Source organism: Hakea prostrata, chromosome 7 (assembly GCF_041222555.1).
Source record: "Hakea prostrata isolate BN-2017 chromosome 7, UWA_Hpros_2, whole genome shotgun sequence".
NCBI classification, from domain to species: domain Eukaryota; kingdom Viridiplantae; phylum Streptophyta; class Magnoliopsida; order Proteales; family Proteaceae; genus Hakea; species Hakea prostrata.
Genome location: NC_142606.1, coordinates 25396201 through 25415352, shown reverse-complemented (window position 1 = coordinate 25415352; position 19152 = coordinate 25396201). Strand labels below are relative to the sequence as shown.

The 19152-nt window shown below is 38.0% G+C and overlaps 1 protein-coding gene across 1 annotated transcript; it reads left to right on the top strand.

Moving 5' to 3' along the window:
- Nucleotides 1–2124: 2124 nt before the first annotated feature.
- ETFALPHA (electron transfer flavoprotein alpha) lies at nucleotides 2125–18686 on the top strand. The gene is made up of 8 exons (XM_089161808.1): nucleotides 2125–2385; nucleotides 4982–5164; nucleotides 5300–5511; nucleotides 14195–14358; nucleotides 14634–14792; nucleotides 15114–15166; nucleotides 15995–16135; nucleotides 18188–18686. The coding sequence occupies exons 1-8, from the start codon at nucleotides 2290–2292 to the stop codon at nucleotides 18263–18265; spliced, it is 1086 nt and encodes a 361-aa protein (XP_089017934.1). The 5' UTR covers nucleotides 2125–2289; the 3' UTR covers nucleotides 18266–18686.
- Nucleotides 18687–19152: the final 466 nt, after the last annotated feature.

Genomic DNA, 19152 nt, shown 5'->3' with positions numbered 1-19152 from the left:
ATGATAAAATTTAATTGTTTGATAAAATTTATAAAAAAAATAAGACGAAGGTATGTTGGGCTTTTAATAATTAAAGATAATTTAGATTTTAACTATAGTGTTTTAGTTATAATAATTATTTTAATTGAAGGTAATTTAGTATTTTAACTGTTAGGGTGATTACGGTAATTTAGGGTAAATAAAAATATATTTTTAGCCAAGGGTAATTTGGGGTTTTAGAAAAACATTTAACGCTAAAAGTTAAATTTAACGGAGAAAGTTAATAGAGGGGAGGTATTTGATATATTTGCTAGGTAAGATGGGAGGTAAGTGATATTATCCAACTAAGAAGGGGTACAAGTGCTATTTGTCCAGCTAAGAGGGGAGGTAAATGATATTTACCCTATCTTTTATTGTTTTGTGGTTTGCATCAGGGACATAGTTTAGTCATTGTTTAAAACAAACACCATGAAACACGACTTGAAATAGAAAGAAAGAAAAAACACAAAAAGATTTAATGTAGTTCACACACTAATGCGGTGTGCTATATACACAAGCAAAGAGGAATAACTTTGCACAATATAAAAGAAAGAAAGAATGGAGATCTCACAACCAACTGACAATAACGGTGTTACAAGAACTCTCACCTAAATCCTAAATAAATAAATAAATAATCCCCAAATCTCCCAATGACACCATAGGTGAATGTAAGATACATATATGTAAACTACAATCAGTTAAACTAAACGGATTGATCCCATCAAAATATGTCGATGCAGGTCCAGCCTAGAAGATTTCTCCACTCTTTAGAGACATTCGGCCTTTGGCTAGGTGAATGTAAGAAACATATATGTAAACTACAATCAGTTAAACTAAACGGATTGATCCCATCAAAATATGTCGATGCAGGTCCAGCCTAGAAGATTTCTCCACTCTTTAGAGACATTCGGCCTTTGGCTACGTCCTTCTTAGATGTTACATTCATCTTATTCACTGGGAAGGCAACTTTGTAGCGGATGTGTTAGCCAAGACAGCAGTTAAAACTCAAGAATCTTTCCTATATTTGAACACCCCCGTGTTCCTTGTACTAAGCATTGTTGCTAGATTCCCTTTCTTGTAATTTACTTAGCGGTTTTGTTTTCCACAAATATTTTTTTTGCTTTTTCCACCGGAAAAAAATAAAACTAGAAGTTCAAGTTTGCTAAGGGCCTATTTGGTTACTTGATAATGAAGATTTCAAAAATCTAGAAATTTCAAATTTATGAAGTCATTGTTTATAAAATTAATTGTTCGGTTAGCCTGAGTCTTTGGAATGAATTATGTAGATTCATCCTAAAATAACATTTATGGAGGTTATGGTTCAAACATTTAACATTTTTATAGTAGGGATGAAATCTCTGGATTTCACCTCATACCCATAAATCTCCAGATTCACGTTTTTAGTGTAAAAAAATGAATCTATAGATTTTATGAATCTAGGGATTCACACAACCAAACGTGTATAAATCTCTTATTTGTGAATCCAGAGATTTCTCGATTCATGTAACTAAACACCCTAGGGTATTTAAGATTAGAGTCAGTTTTAAAAGCCCAGTGCAACCCAAGTGAAAACTTGATTTTGGATTCAACTTTCCATTTTTGAGAACAAAATCATAATAAACAAAAAAATCACAAAGCTATCCATTCATAAGAGTGCTAGGATCATCTGTCAGAGATATATGCTCTCCTCACATTTTCATCACATATTATCTCGATGGGATCCCCTACCCCTCCGCAGGTCAAGCAAACTTTCCTTGTATCGTATGGTAGAGAAGTGTAACGAAAACATAGACTTGAAGAAAAGGGATCCGGCATACGTGGCATGTCCCATGAGAAGATAAAGATTCCACCTAATGGGAAGCTTGATCACCATCACCCGCCTAACTAATATGAGCAAAAATGTATTGTCCTGATCCAGCGCAACGCATGACATAGAATTTTAACCTGCATGGTATATTTATTGGCAACTAAGGAGAATCACGTTTCTATATAAATATATCAAATATACTCATCTAAGATCTAACGGCCGAGAGTTTCCTCACAGGGTCATGTGGATGCACCTTAACACTTCCATACCTTTCCCTTCATCCCTTCTATTATGCTGTCGAAGCCTAACGCGCTGCAATCGAAAACGATAATGTTGCTTACTCAGGCCTGACTCCACATTGTTGTCTCATGCTCTAGATTAAATAAATCCACAATTGAGAAGAGAACTTCCAACTTTCGTCTTCGAAACCTGGAAACCCTAAAAAGCTCGAGAAGGAAAGGAAGATGTCAGCTATTGCGATGCTTAGAGCTCTGAGAAAACCAGTTTCTCATGTGTTTTCACCGTACCCATCTTCACATGCTATCTCAATATCTAGATTTGTATGTCCACTGCATTCTTTAATTAAGCACTCCTTATTGATTTATTTGTTGGGACTCCGGCCAATTATTTTGTATCCGAAGTTGTTCTTTTTATTGAACTTTGTCTATCCTTGATTATTGAATTTTAACTCTTTTTCGGTTCATGGTATGATGTATGTTGATTATGTTGTGTTTGATTGCTTGAATATATCCATGGGAATACAAAGTTATATTGTAGTAGATTTTGGAATAACAATTGGTTAATTCTGAATGCTTAAGGATCCAAATAGGTTTTTGAAGCTTAAACCAAAAACGTCAAGACGAAATCAACTTTCAGTTAGAAATTAGATTTTATTTGCCTTAGTTTATGCACTTGATTTCAAGTGGTAGATGAGCTTTATGATTGAACATGTCAAAAGGACAGGTCTCTGAATTAGAAATGTCGGGAAGAGTTTTGTGGCTTGTAGCGCTAGTTTTTGGAGAAGCCCTGAAGATAGTCTTCTTTTGGGTCTTTGTTCTAAATTTCTGTTTGGGTGGTTAGGTGACCCATGCAGGTGTCTGGGCTTCATTTTCCTGCTTCTTTCAGCTAAATATCCACCTCATTCAGCTAAAACTATTCAAGCCAGGAGACTCTGGATGCAATGAATTCGGGTGATAACAAGGAGTGCTTATGAGTTTACAGCATATAAGACCCAAGGCTAGTAGCTTGACTCATCGGGCTTATTTACATAGATAACTTTATTGCTAACTTTTCCTTTTAAAATAAGTGTTCTGAGGTTGTGAGTTGCTTTTTGTAATTAAAAGAGATGAGATAATGAGCTGCTTAGCATTTCCATTTGTGGCATTTTAAGTGCTGAAACAGTTTAAGCTTTCATATTTTTCCTTAGAGGTGAGTTTAACCCTGATGGCTCGAACCTGCCCTTGCCCACCCTGAGCCTGAACAGGGTTTGGGCTCAAAGTTTTGGAGGGTGGGTGATGGTTGGAATATTCTGGCCCTGAAATAGGACGGTTCAGGGTTGAGGGTTTGACCCCACATGGCCCTATCACCCTTTAAGATAAGTTTTGGTAAATGTGTGCAACAATATCAAATTATGGATTATTTTATTGTTTTGTGATCAAGGTCAGGTTAGGATTCTAAAAAGCCTGCCCAACTCAAACTTGTTGCAGCCTATATTCCCTTTTCTATAGTTATTTGGCCATTGCTTTTCTGTTAAATGCATAGCTTGATTGGATGAATGTTTATCAACCATTAAAATAAAAGAGGGAGGGTTCATAGTGTTAATAAAGATAACATTGGAAAAACATCAACACAGCACAGCAATGTCATTGTGTGGGAATGTTATTTGCCAAGCTGGGGCAAAGAAAGCCGTGCATAGTGTAGCAAAGCGAACACTGGAAGCTCTAATAGCATCACGATTCTTGATGAACCTTTCATAGTCGATTGTAGAAGTAGAATCAACACAGGTTCATCGATCAGGTGATCTGCTTGATAAATCTATGGATAAATAATAGACACTCTCCATATAGATTTTCAAGTTTCTTCTGAGGAAGAGAATTTAAAATACAGTATTATAAGTTGTTGGGCAATATCATTCCATAGTAATTTTCTCTTTGTAATATGAAAAGGTGGCTCTGCTTACTGTATATAGCCTACAAAACAGATATATTTAAATTATTTTATAGTTTTTCTGACCTCAGAAAAATGATAATGTTGCTCAATGCCACCAAGTGGTCATGGGTTTGAGTTGAGAAAAGCCTAATGAATTGAGGTGAGGGTTACGGCTGCATACATTATGATCCTCCCCAGACCCACAATGGCAGGAGCCTATTGTGCTGTGTATGCCCTGTTTGTGAAGGAATCAGTTTATATGTCCCTTGTGGGGCTTATCATTGGCGATGCCTGCCCAAGACTAATACACATACACATCATAAATCCATAAAACTTTCTACAACCTAGGCCTAGTAATCTGAGTTATAGTCAAATCCTTAACAAACCAAGTGGCTAACCAAGCTTGAGTCTGGTAAATCTTCTTCATCTTTCAGATAGACAAAGAAATCGTGCATCACCTTCAGGTAATTAGTTATTACTAGCCATTTGACACCGTCCTTGGAAAGCAGAAAAAGACAGATTCTATCCCTTCAACCAAAAAAGAACAAAAGATAAAATTTTAGAGATGAAGGCTGAATGCAATCCTTTGATCTACTGGCCAAAATTTGGTTTGATCCTTCTTTTGGGCTTATTTTATGAATCCTTATGACTATGAGCTAAGCCTAAGCTGATTCTGAGCCTCAGGAACATGATTCTAAGCAGAGTGCAGAAAGTTAAACTAGTTTGCTTTTCTGATTCTGAGCCTCAGGAAAATGAATCAGTTGAACAACCATAGCATAACACCCCCTAGTTTGATGGGTTTCTTGACAAGTATTTCTGGGTAAATTTAACTCTCCCGACTCTATTTACAGAAATGCTTCATGTTCCTTCTCTTTTTTTTTTTCCTTCTTTTTCTCTGGTGTAAATTTCAACCAATTTCTCTTTTTAAGCACTGTATGATGTGTTGGGGAGTTGTTAGACCATATGCATCCATTATTCATTTTGGTTTTGTTTCCCTACTTCATATAGGTAAGCACATTAGTTTTGGCTGAACATGAGGGTGGAACTATAAAACCATCATCCTTGAGTGCTGTAGCAGCCGCCGGGGCTCTTAGTAAGGGAAATTCCATTTCCATGTTACTGGCTGGAGCAGGTCCATCCCTCCAAGAAGCTGCTTCCCATGCTGCCTCTATTCATCCTTCAGTTTCTCAGGTATTCCATTTCCATTTTAATGGATGAAGTTTAATAGTTTGTCTGTTTAGCATTTTCTTTGTTTTGATGTCTTGAGGTTTCCCTTAAAGCATTGTAGTTACATTTTCTTATTTTCCTGTTTTCCCTGAGGTATAGGTTCTGGTGGCCGACTCCAATAAACTAAGTCATCCTCTTGCTGAACCTTGGGCTGAACTGGTCCATTTGGTTCAGCAGAAAGGTGGCTACTCACACATAGTTGCTGCTTCAAATTCATTTGGGAAAAACATCCTTCCACGAGCAGCGGCTCTTTTGGATGTATCTCCTATCACAGATGTTACTGAAGTTTCTGGGCCTCAGTTATTTGTCAGGTACTTCTGACTACCCCATATATTAGACAATATCTCTCAGCATCCTTATCCTTTTCCATATTGGACAGTTTTTAATTTCATAGGCTTAATATATTTTTAAAATATCATACCCTCCTCATGGAGAGCAGCTTTGGAATCAAGAGGCTTTATACTAAGTAGAACGAAGACAGAATATATAGTTTATAACTTTAGTCATGATCAGGCAGACGATGAAGTGAAACTTGACAATAAGAGATTCCTCAGAGTGATTGTTTTAGATACCTACGTTCAGTCACAAATAAAAGAGGTGATGCAAACAATGATGTTTCCCTACGAATTAAAATATGGTGGATGAAGTGGAGAGGTGCATCCGGGGTCTTATGTGATAGACGTATTCCATTAAATGGGACTATTGTTCGACCAGCTATGATATACAGTGTAGAATGTTGGGCTGTAAAAAGAATCATATAGATGAACTCAGTGTAGCAAAAATGAGGATTCTAAGATTGATGAGTGGCAAAATTAGGAAGGATAAGATATTGAATGATCATACTAGAGTTGGTCTAGTAGATGCTCCCATAAGTGATAAGCTTCGAGAAAGTCGTTTGAGGTGGCACTGCCACGTTCAGTGGAGACCTATAAATGCCCCTATATGGAGAAGTGATATAATCCAGATTGAAGGAACTAGAAGAGCTAGGGGCAAACCGAAGATAACCTTAAGAGAAGTGGTGAGAAAGGATATGCATAGCTTAGGCCTTGTATCTAGCATGGCCTCAAACAGAACTAATTGGAAGGCAAGAATCCATGTAGCCGACCCCATTTAGTTGAGACAAGGCTTATTGTTGTGTTGTTTGTTTACATCTGAGAAAGAAACAACAATTTATATGGCCGTGATAAATAGTGCCTAAATTCATTTGATAAATATTCTCACCTCATTCTAGTCCCACCTATTGGAGACGGAAGTGGTGCCTAATTCAAAAACTTTAGTGTACGAACCGATCTACACATGCATTAAGGTAAGGTGTTATGAGTTATTTGGAATTACCTCTTGATTGTCACAAGTGCAGCACTAGCACTTTGCACAAGTTGCTCGTACTTGCTCGCAGAATTTCACAATTTTTTTTTGTTACCTTCTCCGTATGTTTGGAAACAATATATAAATGAAGGAACACAATTTTTTTTGGGGGGTTTTTTTTTTGGTTCCCCCCCCGACTCCCCCCCCCCCGTTTCCCCCCCCCCACCACCCCGGATAGCACTACAACTAAACCCATAAGTAAACTTTCTACTTACTACACTTCTCTTAAGAAGATGGTAGTACAACACTCCTGAGGTATTTATCCTGGTTTCCCCATTTCGTAGTATCATCTGATAGATTAGTGGGAATGGAACACTTAACCACCTTTCAACCTTTTGTTGGGGACATACCATCCAAGAAACTCCACTGTATATTGGACCTAAAATTTTTATAGAATAATCTTTTTGTTGGATTCTATTAGGAGTCTAATAAGAGTTTGTATAGGAATTAAATTAGAGTTTGCATTCATGTAAACTTCTATTCCTTGTAATAGTCTACTTTCCACTTTATTATAAATAAAGGGCTTGAGATCATGGATCAATAAGCCATTCTGCCAAACATTGTATTTCAACATGGCATCAGAGCCTAAATTCGATTTGGGAAGCGACCTACCTTCTTCTTCTTCTGATTTTTTTTCAAACCCATCGCCAATCTTCTGTTCTAGGCAGTTTTTCAGTACCATCTTGGTCGCCAACTGAAACAGAAAAAAAAAGAAAAAAAAAAAAAGAAAAAAGAAAAAAGAAGAAGACGATTCTGTTCCGTCTCGATTCAATGAATAAGAACAGAAAACAGAGGAAAGAAGAAGAGAAGAAGAGAAGAAGAAATCAGCAACTTCCGCTGCTTCTGCAACAACTTCGGCTTCAGCTCCTGCAATTTTTTCTGTCTGATTCTTCATCTGAAGCCTGCGATTTTGAAGCTTGGTTAGTCATCTGAAACCTTCGATTGGGGTTCTGCTATTAAGGTTCTTCGACTGGGGCTGTTCTCCTTAAGCCTGTGAAAGACCATAACGGATCTGTTATGGTTTGAATTTGATTTTTGAATTCAAGTTTTTGAATTCAATTTTTGAATTTAAGTTTTGAATTCAAGTTTTGAGTTATTTTGGTAAATTTGCTTTAGAGGGACTTATATGTAAATTTGTATAAGTTCTGAGATTTATTTGCAAATTCCGTTTTTTTCAAGGACATATTTGTCATTACTGGAAAAAAAAAAAAAAAAAAAAAGAGGTAGATCTGTTTGGGTTGTTTGGCTATTGCATTCTGCGACATTTCTGTTACTTCGAAAGGGTGAAGACTGAAGAACTGCAGATAATTTTGTCAACATGACAACTATTGATGATACTACTGCTCCCACTGGATCCGAATATTTTTCCACTTTTCATTCTCTTTCGGTAAGATTTGACGGCACAAATTACTTGATCTGGTCTCGATCCGCTTACCGACTATTCTTTGGAAGAGGACTAGTTGGATACATTACGGGCACTACTATCAAACCCACTACCGCAGGTGTTTTACAGGATAAATGGATATCAAACGACTCTCTTATTATGTCATTCCTTTTGAATTCCATGCATCCAAATATTGTCCGGGGTTACCTATTACTTGATACTGCAGCCCAAATCTGGAAGGCTACTACTGAAACATATGGACAGTTGGGGAATGATGCACAGGTTTATGAGCTACGAAAGAAGCTTCATGAGACTACCCAAAAGGAACTAACTGTGGCCCACTATTATGCTGAGTTGCGATCTCTTTGGCAAGAGTTGGATCATTATGGGGATTATCACCCCACTAATCCAGATGATGTGGTGACATATAAGAAGTACATTGATAAGATTCGAGTATATGACTTCTTGGCAGGTTTGAACGTGGAGTACGATCAGATCAGAGTGCAAGTCTTAAGTCATTCTCCCTTTCCTACACTAGAGCAGTCTTATGCTCTTGTTCGGTGTGAGGAAAGTCGTCGATTAGTCATGCTTCATACTCCTATTATGGAGAAATCAGCTTTACAGTCTGTTCGCACTAAATCTGATCCGGCTAAGGAGATTATTAAGTGTGAGCACTGTCACAAACCATATCATACCAAGGAAAATTGTTGGAAACCGCATGGGAACCTCGCTGATTTTGAGCAAAAACGAGCACAAAGACAGGGAAAACAAAAGGCTAATCTTTACGAGACAGTTTCCACCACACCCTCTGCAGACGTTGGTTTTTCGCGGGGAGGAGTTTACTACTCTGCGACGTATTATGCAGTCTTCTACTGCCGGTACAGCCTCAACCACTGCTTCCTCTACTACCCCTACCAACTCTTACCTAGCTACTTCAGGATCTAGGGAAGGAGATTGGTCGTGGTAAATGGACTTTATTTGCTCGAGCCAATTGGAGGATCTACTTCTGCTTTGACTACATCTTCTAAACCAGTCCATTCGGTAATATCAGACCTTCATTAGTGGCACCGTAGGCTTGGTCAACCCCCTTTCAAATTTTGTCATTTTCTCTAGATTTGTTTTCCTGATACTTTTATCTTACCATTACAATTTCTTCCTTTCCAAGTTTCCCCATTGGAATTTCCTTTGTTATAATCTTCCCACGTGTAACGCTACACGTGAGGGGGAGATTGAAGATGTCTACAATTCAAAGCCTTTAATGTAGACTTCCTTATGCAGAATTTGATCTTTGTTACCTTTGAAAGTTTTGTTCCTTACCTTCGCAATCTTCTACTCCTTTGAAAGTTTGTCCCTTACCTTCGCAATCTTCCACTTTGGAGATCTAACATTGCTATAGATCTATCTTTTTGATTATGCGAACTTGATCTCTGTTAACCCCGGAGATTTGCCCCTTAACTTGACATCTTCCCTTCGAGAGATCTAACCTTGCAAAAGACTTGTCGTTTGACCTTTGCAGAACTTGATCTCTATTACCTTTGGAGATTGTCACTTATCTTGACAAATTTTCCCCTACCTTTGGAGATTGCCCCTTGGCAAACTTTCTCTTTAAAGGATCCAACATTGCTACAAATCAAAACTTTCACTTTGGTTATTTTTCCCTAGCTATTGTTACCCCAAAAATATATTTTCCCTCAAATTTGTGCAGAAATTTAGTCTTCTCAACATTTGAAGATTCTACTTCTTTACTTGGGCGTTCTTCCTTGGAGACATAAAGTTGCGATAAAGATGAGGACAAATCAAATGGAAGTCTCATAAGGCGACGTAATCTATAAGTTTGAAGATCAAATTGCTGATGTTTACCTGGACAGATGTTTTATACTTTTTTGGTCAAGTTGGACATGTGTGATATCCATGCCTCAACTTGAGGGGGAGTGTTGGATTCTATTAGGAGTTTAATAAGAGTTTGTATAGGAATTAAATTAGAGTTTGCATTCATGTAAACTTCTATTCCTTGTAATAGTCTACTTTTCGGGATCGGAAAGGTCAGGCTGTACACCTAATTTTCTGGGATTGTAGTTCTGAATGCAAACTTCTATTCCTTGTAATAGTCTACTTTCCATTTTATTATAAATAAAGGGCTTGAGATCATGGATCAATAAGCCATTCTGCCAAACATTGTATTTCAACACTTTTAATATAATAATTTTTAAATATTAATATTTAAAACCATTTGTGAACACAGTATATAACAGCTACCTCACAATTTGGTACAGTACCAGTCAATGAATTCCAACTTGATATTCTCACTATATAGGAAGTAAACTCCATATTTGAGACTCTATCCATTCACACGTGAAAACTGTGAATTTGATGGATTGGTAATCAGCCAGCATTGGCTTTGACCTTTTATACACAATGGTGAGGACCTCTCAGGTCTGTAGATCAAAGTACCAATGATGTAAACCAAGTCTAGGGTTAGGGGTATTTTAGTAACTTCCCCATACCTAGGTTTGCCAGGAAGTTCGTCTAAAGGGGGAAGGGTTTTAGGGTTTCTAAGGTGATTTAGAGCCTACTGAACTGAATTCCAGATCTGAATCCTATTATAATCAGAATTTCATATTTGAAATTTAAATTCAAAGGCAAGTTAGGGTTTCGGTTAGGGTTAGGGAAGGGGGAAGGGCTTGCTGTCCTGCAGTTCAGATCTAATGATGCTACTGTGCTGCAGTTCAGAAACTGTTTTAGTGAATGAGGAGCTGAGGTTGTTAAGTACTTTGGGTTTTCTGAAATTTTGAAATTCTGCAAAACCTCGTGAAGAAGATGAAGTGCAGGATTTTTCAGAGTTAGGGAAGAAGGGCTGAATTGTGGAAACCAACAGTAGGGATGGTACCTAGGGGTTTTATGCAATCCTAGTAGGGGTAGAGGGGGCTTGAACAGGGCTGGCAATTAGGGTTTCCTATTGGGAATGGGATATGACTGCCATGGTAAGAGGGGAAAAGGGGGAGGGGCTACGGCTTGAAGGGAACTAAAGGGGAAGGGGAAGGGGTTAATTGCGATGGGGAGGGGAGGTGTTCCTAGGCTCAAACAAGAGGGGAGGGGGCTGGAGAGGCTACGATGGTGGTGGAGCTGGGGTTGGGATCCTCCACTTACTTGGGTATTGATGAAGCAGGCTAGAATGTTGAAAGATTGCTGGATTTTCTGAGTTGAATTTCTAAACTTGATTATTGCCTGCTTGAATGCTTGGAAACAATTTGAGAACACTCAAGAAACAATCGCAAGTTCCCTTTAGCCACTCACTTAGGCAATTAATCAATCAAAATTTTTATTCATCAAATCTGAATATTACAATGTAAGAAGAGACTATTTATAGCCTGAAATAAAAGACTGACTAGGGTTGGGAATCCCTAAGAGATAAGGATCCCAACTCTAAACCAAAACACTTAAAATAGAATCAAATTACTACAAAACCACAACCCTAGGATTAGAATCTTGTAATGGCACTTAACTTGGGACAACTTCAAAGTAGGGCTCTTAAGCAAAACAAACTCCTACAAGAGAAGAACTCCTTTGGATAAGGAATCTTATCTTATCCACAATCAACTCAACTTACAATGAAATATAACTCTTAAACTACTACCTCAAATAAGAAACTAAAAATAGATCCATGACCCTTGTGATGCAGAATTGGCTGCATATACAAGGAAGAGAAAAGCCCAATGGTCCAGCCCATCAAAGCCTAAGGATATGATCCAAAACAGCCCATGGCTTGCATGGGCTAAGACTATTGTAGTGGGATAAAATGAGCCCATAGTTTCATGGGCTTGGATTACTTTAGTGGGAGAATATCAGCCCACTATTTTGAACTAAGCCCAAGTCTAGCTTTGAAAAGTCAACAAAAGGAGCTAGTAGGTGGTAGTTGGATGTTTCCATTATTGTTTTGACTAGTGGTGTTGGGTAGTAGTTGGATGTTTCCATTAATGTTTGTAGTAGGTTGTGTTAGCTAGTGGTTGGATGTTACCCTTAATGTTTATGTCTCTTTAGAATGCTCTATAAAGAGACTTATGTAAGTGGTGAAGAGACAACTTGTGAAATGAAATCAAATTGCTTGCTAGCATTCCTCCTCTTGAAAAACCCTTGTATTTGATCAAGGTAGATTGGTGTTCGATCCAATCGATCCACCTTGCGGTGAGAAGCCCGGCTGTTAAGACTCCTTGTGTTTGATCAAGGAAGGTTGGTGTTTGATCCAATCGATCCACCTTGCGGTGAGAAGCCCGGGTGTTACATGTTATTTTGTTGTCCTTATTGTTCTCTTAATTCTTTTATATTGTTCCATCCATTCTTCTTTATAGCATACTGCTGTTTTGAAGACCTAGTTAGTCCTTGTTCTTAAACCAATATCCTTGTTTTACCACTTCGGTTTTCAGCCTTCCATTATATCTGAATTTTATCTACCTTAAGTCCATCATATTTGCAATTGACTCCCTGTGAAAAGGTCCTATTTGGGTACTGTTTTGATCAATCAAATTCAGTATCTACATTACCTTGGATCAAAGGTATTCTATCCAGACCCATATTGAGCCCTAAAAAGAAGTTAAAAGAAGAACTTCAAAAACCTTCACACTCAAATGTCTGGCTCAGCTTTTCCTACTGGAAAGTTAAAAGAAGAAGAACTTCAAAAGGGGAAGCTGCAATTATTTCTGAAGCTTGTAGGCGAGCGTTTGAATTTGGAGACCCATGTCTTTGTGTTCCACATTTTATACAGTTCAATGAATATCTCGATGACGAAAAACTAGAAGAAAGACTTCCTTAGTGGGTAGCTTTAGCTGTCATTCGAGGAAGAAAATTTGTTTTTGAGGAGTCTAAATTGGCATGGTTGTGCGGCAAGCATGTGAAGACTTAGATTTTACCGTGGCTTCACTTGAGGACAAGATAAATTTTGAGGGGCCGGTAATGATTGGGCCCTGGGATAAGAAATAAACTTCTTTTTTTTTCTTTTTTTCTTTTTTGAGGGGGGGGGGGGGAGTTACTAACTAACAAAAAGGGATTATAAATAGAGGGAAATATGCGAGGATGGACATCGGTTATCGTATGTGAGGTTTGGGCAGCATTGTGTAAATGTTGTAGGGAGTGACGGGCACCAACAAAACCAGGTCTATCTTTAGTTCTTGCTATAATTCTTATTTCAAGTAATTCAATATCCATCTAGATAGGAGGGTTCCTATGAAATTGGAATCTGAAAAAGACACATGCTGAAAATAAAACTTTATCTCGAACTCTAATAGGCACATGGCTGAATTCTATTTTAATTAAAACTTTAATGGCACATGTGCTAGAGTTTAAAATAACCAAGGACTCAATTACTAACTCAAAACAAACTCTAATCAAAAGAAAACTCCTACAAGATAAGAGCCCTCCTAAGGGTAGGAACCCTCCTAAAAGATAGGTACCCTCTTTGTAAAAGACTCTTTATCTTATCCACAACTTAACCAATTCAAACACAACTCAAACTGGATTTCCTTATCAACTGAAACTCTTCAGGAAATAAAGATAAAATTCTGAAAATAAGAACCAGCCACTAAATTAGGGCTAAAATGACCAAATACCCCTCCTAGAGGGTTCGGCCAGCTTGCTTGGGTGGGCCTTGGTCCCACTTTATGGTTCAGCCAGGGGGTCACTATGTTCACATCAATGAGCTTCCCTGTCCAGTGGGGCCTGAATATGCACCAATAACACAACCCTTGTTATTCATCGTCTTCAACACAAGCTCCACAAGTGCAGGTGGTTGGTGGTTGTTCTCACAGTTGCATGTGCTTGGTGATGCTGCATCCCTAGACTTGCAGATCTCCAACAGTGAACTTATGGGAAAGGGAAAAGAAAATGGTAAAGAAATGGGAAAGGGAAACGAAAATTTTGAAGGTAAGTAGTCGGGTTAAAGTGAACATTTCAACGTCAGAATTAATAGTGCTAGCAACTTTGGGGAAGATTGATATATTCAAAGTTTTTGGAAATGTCTTTATTGTATTACAAATTTATAGGGGGGCGTCTTTGAAAATTTTCCTTTTATTTTGTTTTTAAGTTAATGCATCAAATGTATGTTATACTAATCTTGTCTTGTAAATATTGATGATATCAGTTGCTTAAGTTTCTGTTCTTTCATTTTATAGGGTCAGAGGAACATGTTAGTGTGTTCTTTTTTTCTTTTTTTTTTTAAATTTAATTTGGGTACAATGTCTGCTTCCATCTGGCAGGCCAATTTATGCTGGAAATGCTCTATGCACCGTGCGGTACACTGGTAGTGACCCTTGTATGCTAACCATAAGATCCACGTCATTCCCGGTACCCTCAATTTCAGCTGATCCAAAATCTAATGTGGCTTCAATTTCCCAGGTTGATCTCTCAACCTTTAGTGAAGGTCTGTTTGCCTTCTGTTCAATTAACACTCTTGACATCCCCCTGTTGTTCCTTTCTTGGTTCTAAAGAGAAAAACATAAGGTTAATCATTAAATAATAGCTAAACATCACACTATAAATTTAAAGTCAGCTTAGAAATATTTTTCTAAAGGTTTAACTTTAGTGTTTTGTTTCTTCTTCCTCTTCTTTTTTTGCGCTTTTTTCTTTTTTTAACCATCTTGTGATTGGTTCCAAATGTTAAAATGGGGATATAATATTCCATCTTCTTGTATACAGATGCTGATAGAAAGTCCAGATATGTAAAGCTTACATCTCAGGAATCTGAACGCCCTGACCTGGGAAATGCTCGCATAGTAGTCACAGGGGGACGGGCCCTGAAAAGTGCTGAGAACTTCAAATTAATAGAGAAACTTGCAGAAAAACTTGGAGCAGCAGGTGGGTGACTGTGTACTTGTGGTCATCTAAAGTTAGTAGCTGTCTGAATTTTCCTTCTGTGCTTGTTCATTTCAATAATATTCATCACATTCTCTAAGAATTTTCATCCTGTTATACTGAGTCCTCTAAGCATATTGGTCCTGCCTTTTCAAGTATTTAACTTTGAAGATGGTCCTTTTTTTTTTTCCTTATAAAAACTTAGAAACTTAAATTATGAATATGTTGCCTTTTATTTGATGCTGTTTCTAAGCCCCCCTTCTGTTCTTCTTTTATGTTCGTCTGGTACTCTGGTGTGATTGACTGGCTTTTACTTCTATTTAGTTGGTGCTACTCGGGCAGCTGTTGATTCAGGATATGTTCCTAATGATCTCCAGGTAACTCTATCAGTTCTTTTCAAGTCTATCTCTGTCATCTCAAGAACGATCATATGTGTTTCTTTTCACTGAGTTACTCCTCTCCAAGATTGTTTCCTTAGAAGTTAGAAGCTTTTATGACTATTATTTCTTAGCCATCAATATGTTCATGTGCTTGCCCTTCCTAACAGCTTAAGGTTTATGGGATCGGTGGTTCTAACATACTTGTATCAAAGCCTGGTAGTTGGGTGTTTGACCCTTGATAGGTGCAGGGGAAAGGTGGTATTCTGCCATCCCTGTACCTCAATGCTGTGTTGGTGTCACATGCAGAGTTGCATGTGTGTGCTGCATGTCCCATGGGGTTGCTGATATATGGTTGTGTGCCCTTGACAGCTCAAGATTTTGGGATTAGATGTTGTTGGTTGTTATAATACCAATAAGATGACGTTTTCCTTTCTAGGCTACATAGAAATCTGTCATGATGTTTTTTCTGGAAGCAAATTTGCATTTTTTAAGACAGTTATTTATAGAGCATAAGAAGATATTTTTATCCTCTAGAAGTCAGTCTAAAAAGATTGTGGTGTGCAAGTAGTGACCCTCTGGTGCATGTACTTGCATAGTGGTTCTATATACTTCAAATTCTATGAGATGAAGCTATATTTCCTACAGGCCTGACTATAGATGCCCCCAGTCATTTATTTGTTTCACCCAAAAAAAAATTCTTTGGTTTTTTTGTCTTTTTTTGAGGGGCCAGTAATAGTATTGAAAACTCTCTCTCTCTCAAGTTCTCAATTATATTTGTGGTTCTCATCCCATATTCAAATGTTAATTTTTTTTTTTTTTTGTCAGGTTGGCCAAACTGGAAAGATTGTTGCCCCAGACTTGTATATGGCATTTGGGGTCTCGGGAGCCATTCAACACTTGGCCGGAATAAGAGATTCAAAGGTCATTGTTGCTGTGAACAGAGATGCAGATGCCCCTATATTCCAGGTTATAACTCGATTCCTTATGTTGCATCCCATTTTCTGGTCACTGAACTTCCTTGTTGTCTTACCAAGGCTGGCCCAATTTTGTAGAGGGTACCCACGAGAGATCACAATTTGTATAGAAGAGAAGGTTGACAGGTCAGACAACAAAGATAATTAATGTAGTACTGTATTTGAATGATCAAAACAGTAGCCAAATAGGACCTTTCACAGGGAATCAACTTTAGATTTGATAAGACTTAAGATAAATAAAATTCAGATATAAAGATAGGCTGAAAACCGGAGTGGTAGAACAGGTATGGGTTTAAGAACAAGGACTAAACAGGTCTTCAAAACAGCGTGAGTGGACAATATAGAGATTAGAGACATAAGGACAACAGTACACCGGGCTCACCCGGGTGGTCGTTGGTCAAACCCCCTCCTGTCAACCGGGTCTCCATGGGGTGCTAACAAGCAATTTGTTTCAATAGATGGTTGTGTCTTCACCACTCATGTCTCTTTATATGCATTCAGGCATAACATTAATGGCAATATCCACCACTGCCACCCCTACCTTTTGCTCACTCTCCTAACTCTTGACGGAGACTCCTTGACAATGGTTCTCTTATTTTCAACTAAGCCCCTTTTATTGCTTTCTAAAACTGCTTAGGCTAGGTCTGCTTGGTTCACAATGTGGGCTAACTTTACCCACTAACAGCCCTGCCCTGAGCCTGGGCTGATTCAGGTGCAACTTTGGCCTTTGTGGGCCTACCCATGGGCTTCTTCTTTCGATATGTCTTCATCGCTCATAATTTAGTGGAATTGTACCTCTTTTCCTTTGTCCAATGAAGGCCTTTAAATGCCTCTGTACAAAGAAGTGATTTAATCCAAATTGAAGGAATTAGAAAAACTAGTGGTAGACCTAAGGTAAGTTCAGGAGAAGTGGTGAGAAAGGATATGCATAACTTAGGCCTTCTATCTAGTATGGCCTCTAAGTAAAGCTGATTAGAAGGTAAGAATCAATGTAACCGACTCCATTCGGCTGGGAAAAGGCTTGTTGTTGTTGTTGTTGTTCGGGCATCTCTTTACCTCCATCCTAGGTATCTCCTGGTAAAAACATACTCCCCCAGTGAAGACATAGGTTGAGTATAGTAGTAGCAAAATTGGTATCAAACTTGAGATGAATCCAAGGCCAATGAAATTAGTATAGTCAGGATTATAGATGGGCACTATTTTGGACTATCTAGCATCTCCACCAACCCGTTGTCCTGCTTGTTGGATGGGTCCTACGAAATGCAGCAATCAATCTGATAGACAGTCTTAGGATGTCTTGCTCTCATTATACCCAATATGAGAAAGTTGTTTCTATTAATCTCATAAAGCTATCTTCTGTCATAAAGACTTGAGTTTATCCCCACTTTGCATTGTGGTTGATGGAGATCAACTTATAAATGCTTGTGGGAAAGAAGAGTTGATGAAAGCAAGTGCCAATTAATTAGGCCCTAAAACAGAATTAATGTATGGTAATAATTCTGAATATGTTTTTCAATTTTTATGTTGGGCACTCAAAATCATGATTAGATGCAGACAGAATCAATGGCCTGTTTTAACAAATATGCATGCCAGAAAGGTGAATACTGAGTGAAAAACGTTACAAGCCATTCTTTAAATATCCACCAGCATCTGAAGGTTAAGGACCAGAACTGACCCTATCAGTGACCGACCAGTTCCTGGCCCTGTTCTGGGATTGACACCCTAATGTTACAGTGATAAAACAGTCCTAAGAGTGACACCCTAATGCTACAGCGATAAAACAGTCCTAAAAATAACTAGGTGATTGAAAATGTTCAATACTTAGGCTAGAACAGTCATAGGGTACTGACTTTAATTACTCTGATGTTGAGATGAAGATGAGCATATTATAATTCCTTGATTGTAGAACATCAAAAGAGAAGAAAGAGAACTGTTTTTTACTTCCAGCTTACATATTACATCCTTAGAAGATGAGACCTGCTGTTGATTTTTCAAATTTATTGAATTTGCATCTTCATCCGGTAAGTTGGGTTGTGATTTGCAGGTTGCAGATTATGGACTTGTTGCTGATCTGTTTGAGGTACTTCCTGAGTTGCTGGAGAAGCTTCCTGAGAAGAAGTAGCCTATCAGATGAAGTTTCCTTTATACTAGGAGACCACTCAGGAAGTAAATAAGTGAAAGCTCAAAATTAACATGCCAACCAACAAAGGGGGAGTCCCAACAGGTTCATACAGAAGCATAATCTACTGTTCCATTAGAAACACCATTCTTGGGTTCTTGTTTTGGTTTCTACCATCAATGAAAAATTGAATATTTATTTTGGATGACTTTCCATCACTTGAGTGTTCTGCTTTGGGTTTGGCTAAGTATAGCTCACGAGTGCTTTGCTATTACAGACTCTAATTCAGTATGAAATTTTAAACCTTAAGAACCATACTACAGAAACGCTGCCGCATCAATCCCTCCTGGCTCCTAATCCGTCTTTTAAGGGTTAATGTCACCATTGATGTAGTCCGAACAAGATGCAATCCTGTTCAAGATGAAAAAGAAATTAGGAGGTACCTGCTGGGATTTACGGATCTCTTCTATGCTAATTAAGAGAGTTTCGAAAATGCAATTAAGAAACCTGAAGAGGCTTGTCTTGTTTCAAATTCAAAGCGGGAATTAAAGCCAAGGAGCAACCCCTACGCCCCAAACTCTCTATCGATGGTGTTACATACAACATTTTATGGATCAGCTAAGGAAATATGGTAAACCAAGTTGGGTTGGGTTAGACACTTCACAGTACTTATGAGGCATTCTAGGGTATACCATGAATCTTAAGGGCCTGTTTGGTTATTTGAATCCAGAGATTTCAAATCGCTAGATTCATGAATCGGAGATTTATATTTGTTTGGTTGTAAAATATTCCTAGATTCAAGAAATCCATTTTTTTTTGCCTAAAAACGTGAATTAAACCATTTTTAAGCATGTGAAATTCACGAATTTTACCAAAAATATAAAATTGAT